At 47.8% G+C, this 16,017-nt stretch overlaps 1 protein-coding gene and 1 long non-coding RNA gene across 8 annotated transcripts in view; one reads left to right on the top strand and one right to left on the bottom strand.

Moving 5' to 3' along the window:
• The window catches only part of LOC139749596 (uncharacterized), a 186,208-nt gene that overhangs the window by 153,272 nt on the left and 16,919 nt on the right, over nt 1-16,017 (top strand). The window lies entirely within an intron of this gene.
• LOC139749594 (protein groucho-like) overlaps nt 1-16,017 on the bottom strand; it is a 100,214-nt gene that overhangs the window by 81,126 nt on the left and 3,071 nt on the right. For 5 of the 7 annotated variants that reach the window (XM_071663685.1, XM_071663692.1, XM_071663687.1 and 2 more), the window contains exon 2: nt 4,331-4,372. The exons of the other annotated variants lie outside the window; for them this stretch is intronic. In XM_071663685.1, the coding sequence (XP_071519786.1) occupies nt 4,331-4,372 (42 nt within the window). The remainder of the gene's footprint in view (nt 1-4,330; nt 4,373-16,017) is intronic. 7 annotated transcript variants of the gene reach the window in all.

The following is a 16,017-nucleotide window of genomic DNA, read 5'->3' as shown; positions in this document are numbered from 1 at the left end:
TCAAAGTCTCACACTATGCACGACCCCCTGGCCTCCACACTCGCCTCTTCTTTCTTGAACCCTCCAACCTAAACAACCGGCAAACTAGTTAAAAAAAAAAAGAAAAAAGAAAAAAAAAAACACGAAGTATATGAGACGAAGTCTCCATCTTCCTCTCTCTCTCTCTCTCTCTCTCTCTCTCTCTCTCTCTCTCTCTCTCTCTCTCTCTCTCTATCATGGCCCGTAACTTTACGTCCCCTCTCAACTTCTCCCTTTAACTCCAGTTATGATTCATCTCGGGGTCTATCTCTGGTTATTCTTATCTGTTATCATCATTGCAGGTGTGCTATCTCTTGTCATCATCATTTCAGGTACTATCTGTTATCATTTCAGGTGTTATCTCTTGTTATTCACATGCTATCATCATTTCAGCTGTTATCTCGTTACTCTCATGTTATCATCATTTCAGGTGTTATCTCTTATTATTTCCATTTGTTATCATCATTTCAGTTACTATCTCTTCTCATTCTCTTCTGAACCTTCTCCATTACCCTCCCTCTTTATGTAGCGTGACCCCCACACCTCAAGAGCACTACTTCCTACTTCAAGTCATAAACAGTTCACTGGACACTCTCTCTCTCTCTCTCTCTCTCTCTCTCTCTCTCTCTCTCTCTCTCTCTCTCTCTCTCTCTCTCTCATCCACGGACGTCAATACAACACTAATATTGACCAGCAGACAATTTCCCCTCCCCGTCCATCATCAAAACCTGACGTGACATTCCGGCGATAGGATGGCTATAATGTTGACCCCCACCTCCCCTCCCACACACACACACACTCTCTCTCTCTCTCTCTCTCTCTCTCTCTCTCTCTCTCTCTCTCTCTCTCTCTCTCTCTCTCTCTCTCTCTCTCCTGGAAAGTCATCGACAGAAACATCAAGACGAACAAAGGTCACGTGAATGATACAGCCATTCCTTGATCTGCTGTTCCCTTCAAATGCCAGCTGGCTGTAACGGTGCCTGTATCTCCACGGTACATCTGTAACGTCTTCCGCTTTCTGACATCAGTAAATTACACCACCTCTTCTTCCCCCACCCCCCTCTTCTTCGACCTCTCCTTCGTATGTGACGTATGACCATCGCCCCCCAACGGTAAATTCCACAATACCATCCCACAGCAAATTACCTCTAGCATTTGCGAGTGAACTCCGTTTCCCATATCTGGTGAAGCCTTAAGGGGATGGGGGTGGGGGGTGTTCGGTGTTCATCCCCCATGGCCTGGCCTGGGCTGGGCTGGGCTGGGCCCAGGCTCATGCATCTGGTCGACTAAGCTGTTGGATGCCTCAGCCCTCACGCCTACGCTGCCCCCACCACCACCTGGCTGGTCCGGTACACAATGTAGGAGGTATCTGGTGCAATTCTATGCGCTCCCGCAGGAGGTTCGTCACTTCGGCAAAATCTCTACGATTATATTCTTTCACGTCTTGTTTTCATCTATGATCGTCCAGTCTCTCCTTCAACTACCGCGTAATCAAACTCTAGCATTATCTACAAAATAACTCCTACCTCCCCCCCACAATTATATATATATATATATATATATATATATATATATATATATATATATATATATATATATATATATATATCCTAGCCTGAGCCAGGTACCCATTCCATCCACCAACCCCTGGGGGTCAATGAACAGCTGGGTTGACTGTGGGACCGAAGGCCGCAACCAGGATTCAATTTCCATAGTGTGTGTGTAGCTTACGGCAAGATCCCATAGTAATGATGTGCATCAGCCCCCACCCATTCAAGCGTGCACAGCGACAAGCAGATACAGAATATTTCCTTGTCTCCCCACGACTCTCTGTCCCCCTCACTCCCCACCATTCTACAATACAAGTAACTTCGTTATCAGATAGCCACAGCGTTGGAGGAGCGCGCGCGTGCTTCACCGCCCGAACTACCAAATCCGATTGATCCAGCGTCACTGTTGTCTATCCGTTCCTGGTTCAGTCCAAATTCTTGGCAGGATTTTCATACATGATAACAAAACCACGTTGTTTTGATGGATTCGTGACACTCCTTCCATATGGTACGCTGTGCATGGGCCATCTTCCGATATTTCCCGGCACCCGAGGTTTTAACATTAATCACAAGAAGGGGCAATCCCCCCTCACCTCTTCCTCTCTCTTACTGGTTGTTACAACGCTTGTTACATCGAACCACACCTCACCCCTCTTCACTGCACAGGCCATATCCCTCTTGTGAGCTTTTATTTTGTCTCCAACGCGCCAGCAATATCAGGTTTGTCTGATCCAGGTTCAGTCCTTCGACTCTACGTACCTCCATTCACCCATACTATTAATCCATCTACATCGGCATATATCATTTTCGCTCCTGACATCTCTACATACCACCTCGTCTGGCCCTTGTGTCTGTGTATGGAAGGTCTGTGTGGGTCTGTGTATGTATGCAAGGTCTGTGTGGGTCTATGTATATATGGAAGGTATGTGTGGGTCTGTGTATGTATGCAAGGTCTGTATGGGTCTGTGTATGTATGCAAGGTCTGTGTGGGTCTATGTATGTATGGAAGGTATGTGTGGGTCTGTGTATGTATGCAAGGTCTGTGTGGGTCTGTTTATGTATGCAAGGTCTGTGTGGGTCTGTGTATGTATGAAAGGTCTGTGTGGGTCTGTGTATGTATGCAGGGTCTGTGTGGGTCTGTGTATGTATGCAAGGTCTGTGTGGGTCTGTGTATGTATGGAAGGTATGTGTGGGTCTGTGTATGTATGAAAGTCTACGTCACTCTCTGACGTACTGGCAGAATTGATCTGTTATTTAGCCTTTCTGAAAGTTTTCCAATTAATTTTGTTTTGTTTCCGAATGTATACTTTACATGTGTGTGTGTGTGTGTGTGTGTGTGTGTGTGTGTGTGTGTGTGTGTTGAAGCTACGTCTGCGTGACGGAAGTAAGTGCAATATCACACAACACACACTCTACACACTCTACGTCTGTGTGACGCAGTTAAGTGCAATGTTACACAACACACACTAAGTCTGGGTGACGCAATTAAGTGCAATGTTACACACACACACACACACACTATGTCTGTGTGACGGATGTAAGTGCAGTGTTACACACACTACGTCTGTGTGACGGAAGTAAGTGCAATGTTACACAATACACACACACTCAACACACACTACGTCTGTGTGACGCAAGTAAGTGCAATGCTACAAACACACTCAACAAAAAAAAAAAAAATTGTCTATATGGGCAAAAACGACATACATGCTAAATCGACAAGTCGGAGTTAACCTAAGAGTCAAAGTTAGAGGACGGAGAAATGAAGAATGCGTGCAAAGGCACTACTAGATAAGAGACAGGAAAGTGGAGGGGGAAAATTATGTATTACCGTAGAACATGAGTAAATACAAAAGGAAGCAGCAGTCTACCGCACTACGTTATAAATGGAGCAAAAACAAATAAAATGCATGTTATCATGAGATACAGCAAAGCAAGAAGGGGGTCTATGCGGAACGAAATACCTGATAAACAATGAAGAAAGTGCGCGGAGAGAGAGAGAGAGAGAGAGAGAGAGAGAGAGAGAGAGAGAGAGAGAGAGAGAGATAAGGCGGTGATACGAGATATTTCGACAGCTGAAGGAAGGGAGAGTGAAGAATGAGATAAACGGGGAGGATATGAAATTTGGAAAGCTCGGGAGGGGCAGGGGAGCAAAGAGACGAGAGAGTGAAACGTTGACAATGGTGACGAAGAAGGAGAGAGAGAGAGAGAGAGAGAGAGAGAGAGAGAGAGAGAGAGAGAGAGAGAGAGAGAATGGGATAAATACGAAGATGAAATGGGAAATACAGGTGTAAGCAGGGAGGTCAACAAAGCTGGTTTGGGGTGGGGGGAATGTATTGGTTCGGTATGTTAAGTAGGTCAGTTAGCAGGGATTGAGTGGGGGGCTTCAGCAGGTAAGTAAGCAGGGTTAGGAGTTAGAAGAGAAGAGATGGCGGTTGGGTAAGCATGAGGAGGGTTGGGATGGATGGTCAGCAGGGGAGGTGTGGCTGGGGTAAGCATGGAGTGGGTGGAGTGGATGGTCAGCAGGGCAGGTGTGGGTGGGTAAGCATAGGTTGGGTGGAGTGGATGGTCAGCAGGGGAGGTGTGGGTAAACATGGGTAGGGTGGAGTGGATGGTCAGCAGGGGAGGTGTGGGTAAACATGGGTAGGGTGGAGTGGATGGTCAGCAGGGGGGGTGTAGGTAAGCATAGGTTGGGGGGAGTGGATGGTCCAGCAGGAGAGGCGTGGCTGAAGGACTACTGACAAGGCACAACAAACACTAACTTGCAGACTGGGAGGCCGGTGGATCATTTGACCTCCAACACCCTGAAAATGGCAAAGGTGTGAATAGGCGGGCGGAAAAAAACACCAGAGGAAACCAAATTAAATGCCCCTCCCACAAAGCAACAAAAAAAAAATCTTGTTCCTTTGTCTTTTTTTTTTTAATCATGCAAAAAAGAAAGAGAAATCAAATATGTACATTTAGCCAATATTCTGCATGTCAAAATTTATACATAAAAAAGAAATCATTAATAAATAAGTAACAAAGAATGTACAAGTTTAACAAGTGTCAGGCCATTCAGTCAAAAAAATATATAGTACAGGAAAGTCACTTAACTAAAGATTTAGACAAAGAAAAATATGCAATAAATGAGAGATTAGCAGGGAAATAATAATTTCAAAAAAATGAAACAATCATAAATGCCAGTCAGCTTATATGCAAAGAGGATGGGAAATGCACAAGGATGGCCACTGAATGGTAGACAAAGTCACCGGCCACCTTTCAACCCTCGCCAGCGACTACCTCCCCACCAACACTAGTTAAAAAACCTCCTTCAATCCTTCACATCGAACGATCCACGGGAGATATGGACCACCACACCATCGAGATAAGACCTCCGTGTGTACACCACGCAGACGGGTCCCTCCGTTCGACGCCTTCAAGATACCTTACGATGGTTTCGAAGGCTGAATAACAACAACCACCATTCAACCTCATCCCCCCCTAAATCCCCCAACAGCTCTATAACCTAATGGCTGGGGGTTTGCCAAGCATCGTCTCACGGGATCTGTCAAGACAATGAGCTCTCACTCCCAGACTTAGACCAATGACCTGCCAGCTACTCCACAAACGTAATCTGGGACGATGCAGGACGATTAAATGCGAAGGTCTCAAATACGATAGTGTGGCGCTAACTGTGTTAACTCACGCTCAAGCGACTGCCGATCAACGGCGCGTTCTGTAGCCAGATGCGATGCTCCCCATGGTAGACCACAGCGTGTTGGAAGTCGCAGGACATATCCTGGTTGGTCTAAAAAAAAAAAAGGTACTACTTGGTACCACTTCAAGTACCTCACATTTCCCAACGGGCGACAAGTGCCTCTGATGGTGACAAGCAATGTGCTCGAACAGCCTGGAGTATTTGGACATTTGAAGTGCTTTCACATGCTAGCCTTGCACGGGATACGTGTATAGTGCGATTGTAAGAGTTCTTAGAATTGCTCGTAACACACAAAGGTGTTAAAAAGTGGTGACTGCAGTAGTTTGACGTTTACGGCCTTAATGACCCTAGTAGCCCAAAACAATCCTTAATGACCCTGCTAGCCCAAACAACCCTCAATGACCCTGGTAGCCCAAACAACCCTCAATGACCCTGGTAGCCCAAACAACCCTCAATGACCCTGGTAGCCCAAACAATCCTTAATGACCCTGGTAGCCCAAACAACCCTCAACGGCCCTGTTAGCCCAGACAACCCTCAATGACCCTGGTAGCCCAGGTAACCCTTAACGACCCTGGTATCCCACACAACCAACCCAACCTCACTCTGCAATGTCACCCACCCTGAAATACGATGTCATGAGGACACTGTCGAGTATCTAGTGCCTTGGAGAGCCACATCCACCTGGCTTTCCCCTCGTGCCTTGGAGAGCCACATCCACCTGGCTTTCCCCTCGTGCCTTGGAGAGCCACATCCGCCTGGCTTTCCCCTCGTGCCTTGGAGAGCCACATCCGCCTGGCTTTCCCCTCGTGCCTTGGAGAGCCACATCCACCTGGCTTTCCCCTCGTGCCTTGGAGAGCCACATCCGCCTGGCTTTCCCCTCGTGCCTTGGAGAGCCACATCCACCTGGCTTTCCCCTCGTGCCTTGGAGAGCCACATCCATCTGGCTTTCCCCTCGTGCCTTGGAGAGCCACATCCACCTGGCTTTCCCCTCGTGCCTTGGAGAGCCACATCCACCTGGCTTTCCCCTCGTGCCTTGGAGGGCCGCATCCATCTGCCTTTCCCCTCGTGCCTTGGAGAGCCACATCCGCCTGGCTTTCCCCTCGGGCCTTGGAGAGTCACATCCACCCGGCTTTCCCCTCGTGCCTTGGAGGGCCACATCCACCTGGCTTTCCCCTCGTGCCTTGGAGAGCCACATCCTCCTGGCTTTCCCCTCGTACCTTGGAGGGCCGCATCCATCTGGCTTTCCCCTCGTGCCTTGAAGAGCCACATCCACATGGGTTTCCCCTCGTGCCTTGGAGAGCCACATCCACCTGGCTTTCCCCTCGTGCCTTGGAGAGCCACATCCACCTGGCTTTCCCCTCGGGCCTTGGAGAGCCACATCCGCCTGGCTTTCCCCTCGTGCCTTGGAGAGCCACATCCACCTGGCTTTCCCCTCGTGCCATGGAGAGCCACATCCACCTGGCTTTCCCCTCGTGCCTTGGAGAGCCACATCCACCTGGCTTTCCCCTCGTGCCTTGGAGAGCCACATCCGCCTGGCTTTCCCCTCGTGCCTTGGAGAGCCACATCCACCTGGCTTTCCCCTCGTGCCTTGGAGAGCCACATCCACCTGGCTTTCCCCTCGGGCCTTGGAGAGCCACATCCGCCTGGCTTTCCCCTTGGGCCTTGGAGAGCCACATCCGCTTGGCTTTCCCCTCGTGCCATGGAGAGCCACATCCACCTGGCTTTCCCCTCGTGCCTTGGAGAGCCACATCCACCTGGCTTTCCCCTCGTGCCTTGGAAAGCCACATCCGCCTGGCTTTCCCCTCGTGCCTTGGAGAGCCACATCCACCTGGCTTTCCCCTCGTGCCTTGGAGAGCCACATCCACCTGGCTTTCCCCTCTCCCGTCGTGATGGTCGACCATAAACATATATCCAGCCTCCGATCTCTACGGAGGCAGCAAGGCGACTGCTGCTGCTACTGCTGCTGCTCTTATCCACAGGCTGAAGGTCGAGACTCTGCAACACTGTATATACCGTCCAACCTCTCTCTCTCTCTCTCTCTCTCTCTCTCTCTCTCTCTCTCTCTCTCTCTCTCTCTCTCTCTCTCTCAAACAGGACACAAACTCGTTGGCCGCTGAAGGCAAAACCTTTATATATATATATATATATATATATATATATATATATATATATATATATATATATATATATATATATATATATATATCTTTTTCTTTCATACTATTCGCCATTTCCCGCATTAGCGAGGTAGCGTTGAGAACAGAGGACTAGGCCCTTGAGGGAATATCCTCACCTGGGCCCCTTCTCTGTTCCCTCTTTTGGAAAATTAAAAAAAAAAAAAGTGAGAGGGGAGGATTTCCAGCCCCCCGCTCCCTCCCCTTTTAGTCGCCTTCTACGAGACGCAGGGAATACGTGGGAAGTATTCTTTCTCCCCTATCCCCAGGGATAATATATATATATATATATATATATATATATATATATATATATATATATATATATATATATATATATATATATATGTCACCAACGGCCAATAAGCCACACACTCACTCCACCACCCCCCTTGTGTCGTGTCATTCGTGAAGATCTCAAGGCATTCGTTACGTGTTCGTAATGTTCCCGTCTCTCTCTCTTAGGCCTGTCGCTGTCGACAGCGTGGGGTCAGTAGGGCCTGCCTCAGCACCCAACTCAATGCTAATGATCTTTCGGTGTCTTATCTAATCCCCCCTAAGACGTCTTCAATGGTGTAAAAGAACCACGACACAGGATCCCCTTTTGGCCACGACGATTCAGCCCTTCAGTACGACGGTCAAAAGGTCATGGGAATAGGCCCAATGGGTCGTGCCGTCGTGCTCAAGGGTCGTTTCCGTTGTAGTCAAAGGTTGTTCGGTCGTGCTCAAGGGTCGTACCTCTGTGATCGAACTCAAGGATCCTGCCATTGTGCAAGAGGGTCGTAACTTGTGTGTTAAAGGGTCGTAATGTACCGTCATGTTCAAAGGTCGTAACGTAACGTCATGTTCAAGGGTCGTAACGTACCGTCATGTTCAAAGGTCGTAACATACCGTCATGTTCAATGGTCGTAACGTACCTTCATGTTCAAGGGTCGTAACGTGCCGTCATGCTCAATGGTCGTAACGTAGCGTCATGTTCAAGGGTCGTAACGTACCTTCATGTTCAAGGGTAGTAACGTGCCGTCATGCTCAGTGGTCGTAACGTAACGTCATGTTCAAGGGTCGTAACGTGCCGTCATGCTCAAGGGTCGTAACGTACCGTCATGTTCAAGGGTCGTAACCGTCGCGCTCAACAAACCACGAAGAAACTACTCAAGCGTCACACGTCAGCAAGAAGCGTGGACGACCAACAGAGGGCCCAACACAGCGGAACGACCACGGTTCTCACGACCCCCCCTTGTACCACCCCTCTCACTGTTATCTCCCGACCTCCACGCTCAGAGCTCAACCTTCCCTCAGAGAATCTGAAATGCCAAAATCGGTTTTCATCAAAGCCAAACCTATTTTCATTTCTTTTTTTCTGCCTTTCACATCTCTCCAAATCCTACATACACTTTCCCAACAGTAAGATTGGTGCTTCCCCACAATTCCCCACCAGTATGAAGGCTGTCTATCCCTCCCTCCCTCCTCCTCACTCACACTTCCCCCCAAAACTCTACCCTCACATCGTCTCTGCGCCCCTACACACCAGAACCATCCATCTAGCCACGCGCCTCTCCTACCTACATACGTCTCCAACAGAAAGAACACACCGGCACCAATTTCAGCAGACATCTGCTGATCAATGCATGTCTTTGACACCTCTCTGCTAATGCCTTCACTTCTAAACCCCCGTCGTGATGTGCACGGTGAATAACATTAAAGTAAACAGGTTTCCAAGTTTCCCTATGAAGGGATAAAAGTAACCACATCTCTCACAGATATTCAACTTAACACGAGCCTAGTCCCCCATATGTGTTTGTTGATGGGTTCGGTCAGGGAGTCCTTGTTGGGCCTACATGTAAAAGGGCCAGGAGAGCTTTGGCCTGTAACCCATATGGACCAAAACATAATACACCTGACGGCCAAGCAACCAGTGGCGCATATGCACCATGCACACACACCTGATGGCCAAGCAATGTAGCCCATATGGACCAACAGCACACATGTGTATGGTGGCCTGGCCTCACACCCCTAACGTGCACCATATCGGATGTAAACAAACACCACGGAAGAATAGTGAATTACCCAAACGTAATCATACGTCAAATTACCCTCATTGCCGAGACTAGGCATACGTCGGGTATTCGTAAATCACACAAGGCGAACTCTTTAACACACTTATAATGGACGCCTCATTAACTTCCATGCACGTATTATGAGTCTAGACATTAAAGTGGCAGTGAGATGGGAGAGACGCTGTCGCCCCATACCATCAAAAGTTCAAGAAGTAACAGCTCACGTCAGTATGTATCGAGCGCAACACGGAACACGTATCTCTCGTCAAAAACCAAAAAAAAAAAAAAAGAAAAAATTAAGTTCCCTCTGGCGTTCAACCTCAACTACACCATTTCCAGGACTTTCCAGGAACCTGCTACCAAACCCATCCTCAAAATCTTACCTGGCAATCACCATCACTGGAAACCGTAGATCTGCCTTAAGGAAAAGACAATGGAACTGTGTTCAGGTCTCTCGTGTGCTTTCGTCTGAGCAGCGCAACCACAGAAGGGGCGAATTCAATCCGTCTGTGTGTGTGTGTGTGACCGCAATGTCTAGATGTAAAGTCTAGCACCTGTACTACTGCCCATATACTGTCTTCCTTCACGTACAATGGAGGCACACGCACCCCCTAAGCCAAGGAATGAGCACATAGTAACGACAGAGAGTGGCAGCGAATGAATCACCCAGACAAGAGATGTGATTACAAGACTTCCCAGGTCCTCAAAGCCTTGAGCTGGTTGGGCAAATAACACGCGGCTGGGAATACGTCACCAAGCCAGCCTCCTCAGCCAATATTCCTCAGCTGGACTCTTGAGGGATGTAGGTTAGGGAGAGGGAGGGAGGGAGGAAGGGGAAGCCATCCATCCATCAAGCCAGCCAGCCAGCGCATCTTACAGGTGGGCTGGAAGGCAGGATCCAGGTGAAGGTAGACCAACGCATGCCTGCCAGCCTTGGCTGGAGTGGAGGGCAGAATGAATTACGAGACGAGGAACAATACGGGAGATCTGGTGTGGCAGGAGACAGACACACACACACACACACACACACACACCTGTCACTAGCGGTGTTATGTGCAGAGATCTCTCCCCTCCCTCCCTCCCACACCTCCGGGGCTTATCACAATCCCCCTCCTCCTCCTCCTCCTCCCTACCCCACTCCCCATTCCTCTCCCCCGTCTGCTACTAAATCCCTGGCCCGTAACGTCACCACCCACACCTGCCTACACCCGGCGGGGCGACTACATAATGGGGGAGCACGCGGAGGCCATGCGTGGCACGTGTGACCTGGTTCCCAGGCCACAAAGTCGCTCTACCTGCTGGGCTACAGGCATATCCTTGAGCCACCTCTACCACACACAGTCTGGTGGTCATCTTGGCTATAATGGGGAGGGGTTGTATGTGACGTGACAACCCCCCCCCCCATATCCTCACGCAGCAACATACGAAATCACCCTGAATTATACACTGCACCCACAACCCTCTTGACCCAGCATTTTGTCAGTCAAGTCATATCGCTCCCCAATATCCCGGTCGGGCTAAAAAGATCTCTTGATCCATGGCTTTTAGGCCGGGAGGAAGGTACGGTAAGCTAAACAGAAAAGGGGGGGGGGGGAAGAGGTCGAAATAAAAGAAATAAACAATAATTGGGGGAGGGGGAGAAGAGGTCGAAACAAAAAGAAAAAAAAAACAATAGTTCAAGTCCACGCGGCAACTTTTCCACAGTGATACAGAAGAAACTCGATCCGTAAAACAATAAAAGAAAAATATGGTGACAACCATTCCTTAAAATATTTCGTGAAACGAACGAACAGATGGTCAACTTGTCGAAGAAAATAATAATGACACACCCAGAAAAACCTACCCGCACACCATAAAGCCTTTCGACATATCTCAATTCACCGCCAACAATTAAATCCTTACAATGATTTATTAAACAATAGTACAACACCAAAAAAAATAATGGGAGTTGTTATAATCCTGCGCCAGACCGACCCCCCTTCTTCCTAATGTAACATACACACGGGCCTCCCTCCCTCCCAGGCGTGGCTGCACCAGCGGTCCTGTATACGGACGGAGTCAATTATAAACCAATTGGTGGGGGCATTAGGAGACCACGCGGAGGGATACTGAAGCTGAGTGGAGGGTCGGCAGGAGGGCTGGGAGGAGGAGGAGAGAGGGGGCTTACCGGCCGACACAGACAAGAGCCCCCCCGCACACAAACCTCTTCCACAACGGAATAATACTTCCACATACAATCCTCGCCTGCCCAAAACCCAATGCACGGCACAACAGCCTATATGTTCTACGTCAAATATGTCAACACGGGCTGGTGGGTCTCTCTCTCTCTCTCTCTCTCTCTCTCTCTCTCTCTCTCTCTCTCTCTCTCTCTCTCTCTCTCTCTCTCTCTCTCTCTGTGGAAGACGAAAAGTTTACAAACTACTACTACTGCTGCTGCTCGGCCAGGCTGTTTTCACACCACGACTCGCAGGTGTGTGTGTGTGTGTGTGTGTCTGTGTGTAAACCTCCACACAACCAGGTTGGTCGAGCAAGAAGGCCTAACACCACTGACACGGTCCAATATTTGAATATTTACAGCGAGTTTGAGGGGAGGAGGGTGGGTGGTACCGTTTTCTCCTGCGACGAATCCCGGATGTTTACCGTTTTCTATCCGATTCCTGACAGTCCCGTGTGTCGAGGGGTGTTATGTCACACACACACACACCTCAAACTCGAGAGTTTGGTCCACCGCCTTAACTCGTTGACATTAGCACACGACAGAGTTCTTCTCGCCTGGGGTAGTGTCAAGTGCTTTACGTGGAGGAGAAGAGGTAGGCGGGGGTGTTGGCTGGCAGCGATAAGTCTCCCTCACTCGAACATTATCCTGCTTTGCACACACCACCCAAGCCATCCATCTTCGAACTGATGACGGATGCTTACTATGTTCAATGAATGGTTCTCTGGCAGATGACTCCCCCCTTTTCCCAAGCTCTGTGGGTTAAGCTACATTCGAAACCCAGAGAGACACGAGAAAAAATGGTGATAGGTACAGAGATCTTTTCACACTTCCGTGATGTTGGTGTATGTACAGTGTCCGTTATGTATCTAGGTCCCAGATATCATCACTCATTCACTTTTCCCATGCCAGGGGCGTCGAACCCCGTCTCCTATAGACACCGCACACCGGGATCGTTTTTCACCGCCGCACTAAAAAAGGCTCGACTGACGTCCGCCAATACACCTACCACGGAGTATTCTATTGATCTGGTTCTCCATTCCCGTACCGCTACCATGAATGACACGGTTCATATCTAGGTTCTACGAACACACACACACACACACACACACACACACACACACACACAAGAAGGAACAGAGAAGGGGGCCAGGTGAGGATAGTCCCTCAAAGGCCCAGTTCTCTGTTCTTAACGCTACCTCGCTAACGCGGGAAATGGCGAATAGTTTGAAAGATATATATATATATATATATATATATATATATATATATATATATATATATATATATATATATATATATATATTGGAAAGGATCACAATTTTGCGCGTGATCAAGATATTCCTACGAGTCCACGGGGAAAATGAAACACAATAAGTTCCCAAGTGCACTTTCGTGTACTAATCACATCATCAGGGGGGACACAAGAGAGAAATATAAGTCAGTTGATATACATCGAAGAGACGAAGCTAGGACGCCATTTGGTAAACATGCGACTGTCTTGGACAATGAACAATCTAGGCCGTGAATGGAACTCTTGGAACACCTCCCACCCCCTCCCCCAGCAAGCTTCGAGGGCCAACACGCCCACAGTTGCCATAACGATCAACGTGTCACCATTGGCTGGCGCTTGTCAATATCTGCTGTACACGTTGGTAACAACACTTTCCAATAAACATGACCTTCAGCGCATTAACCGTTCATGTTTGTTGTATTTCATATATACATTTTTTCATGTTTTATCGTGTAATTTTATTCTTTGCGACAATCGCTCTCTCTCTCTCTCTCTCTCTCTCTCTCTCTCTCTCTCTCAATGGGAATTATAATTCCATTTTCGCATCCATCGCCATCAAAATTCTTTCTGGGAAAACATACAACGGTCCGAGGCCCAGGATATATATATATATATATATATATATATATATATATATATATATATATATAAAGCCACGCATCACACATACACCCTTTTACACCAACGAGCAACACACACCACAAGATATAGGTTATCCAAGTCTCCGGGTCACGTGCAAGTTTTAAAGGGAAAAGAATACATCTGGCCATGCTTGACAAGTTGTTTACCCGGGGCGCGCCCTCTCTCTCTCTCTCTCTCCGCAGCCTGGCGCTACACATGCCTCACATACCGCGCACGATTTAAGAGGATACGTCGAATTGTGTTGGCCAACGAACGCTTAACACACGCCATAAACGGTCGTAATTCAAGCAGATACTTTCTTACACACGCGCGCATACACACACAGACACAGACACACACACATCTGTTCATCTAATATATATATATATATATACATTACTGTACCCACTGTATAAGCTCCACACTTGTCTCCATCCTTCAACTTTGCTTCGTCTATGTATATTCCGATAAAGAATAAGATAAAACTATATAAATATATATATATATATCTTTTTTCTTTTTCTTTCAAACTATTCGCCATTTCCCGCATTAGCGAGGTAGCGCCAAGAACAGAGGACTGGGCCTTTGAGGGAATACCCTCACCCGGCCCAATTCTCTGTTCCTTCCCTTGGAAAATTAAAAAAAAAAAAAAAAAACGAGAGGGGAGGATTTCCAGCCCCCCGCTCCCTCCCCTTTTAGTCGCCTTCTACGACACGCAGGGAATACGTGGGAAGTATTCTTTCTCCCCTATCCCCAGGGAATATATATATATATATATATATATATATATATATATATATATATATATATATGGCAACCAAACCATGTATATACTTCCTCACCACAATATACAATGGCGGGAACAGTAAGTAACGGGTATGTTCAGGTCAAGCCTGATGGACAGCGTGTAAATCACCACACAACCCTAAGCCCTCGGGGCAGGAGATTCCCCCCCCCCCCCCCCCCCCAACAAGTACCATGCACACCGATAATTTATTCATGCGAGCGGCACGCACCAACAGCTTAATGGATCACGCTCCACTACACAAGCCGGCCGGCGTGGAATATGACCGGGACCAGCAAGGATGAACGGCTAGGACCCCTCCCTCGAGAAGTCCCCATGTATTTGAAGTGCTTGTGCGTATATATATATTATATATATATATATATATATATATATATATATATATATATATATATATATATATTGGAAAGGATCACAATTTTGCGCGTGATCAAGATATTCCTATGAGTCCACGGGGAAAATGAAACATGAAAAGTTCCCAAGTGCACTTTCGTGTAATACTCACATCATCAGGGGAGACACAAGAGAGGAATATAACAGTCAGTTGATATACATTGAAGAGACGAAGCTAGGACGCCATTTGGTAAACATGTGGACTCAGGAATATATATATATATATATATATATATATATATATATATATATATATATATATATATATATATCAGGAGACATGGCAATTAATGCCCCCGTTAATGAGTAATCAACACGTAATGCACTAGCCACACACCTTACCCCACACGATCAAGCGGAACACATCATGTATGCGTCACATCAACTTAACTTGCCGTAATTATAATCAACCCCAACCCCAACCCCCCCTTCCACAAATAAAAAAAACTGGCCGTTTTTCAGCCATCAAAACCGCCGTGGTGTTGCATTCCAATCGTAGTTCAGCCATTGGCTAAAAGCTACATTTGAAACACTACACTCATTTAGTAATATACTGACAGTATATACATTACAGTAAAATATAGAGATTACTGTAGTCCACAAAATATTAAAAGTGATTGAAAAAAAAAAACGAATATGCAGACCCGTACTCACTTTGACAAAACAACACACAACCTAACCTAGGCAGGCAGAGCCCCCGTAAAAGCTATAACCGAAGGTACTCTTCACACGGTTTACAACCCAGGCGTTACTGCAGGAATGATGGGGGGAGCTGGAGGAGGAGGGGCTGGTAAGACCACGGACGGGCCCTGCCTCGCCCCCCGACCACCCAACCCTCCTCCCCGAAGGCCTGTGTCACCGGCCCCTCGGACGGCATCTTCTTGTCCCCCCCACCCCCCCTCCACCTCTCCCTCCCCATCATTACCATCACGTGGTGCTCTCACCTCCCGCCACAGGACACGGAGGGAGGAACAAGAGGCGATTCAGACGAGACGGGGATGGGGTGGGAAGGGGAGGAAAGGGAAGGGGAGGGGAGAGGGCCCATGGTTAAGAAGAGCAAGTCAATGGGGGGGGAGTGTAAAAAAAAAAAGTGGGTAAATAAGGACATGGGGGAGGGGAGTCTGATGGGCAAGCGCGGAGATGATGGGTTAGGTTAGGTTGTGCGCCTAAGCACCTACAACCACAACTC

Source organism: Panulirus ornatus, chromosome 7, assembly GCF_036320965.1.
Source record: "Panulirus ornatus isolate Po-2019 chromosome 7, ASM3632096v1, whole genome shotgun sequence".
NCBI classification, from domain to species: domain Eukaryota; kingdom Metazoa; phylum Arthropoda; class Malacostraca; order Decapoda; family Palinuridae; genus Panulirus; species Panulirus ornatus.
Note: the sequence above shows the minus strand (reverse complement) of the source record. Positions and strands in the feature narration are given on the sequence as shown.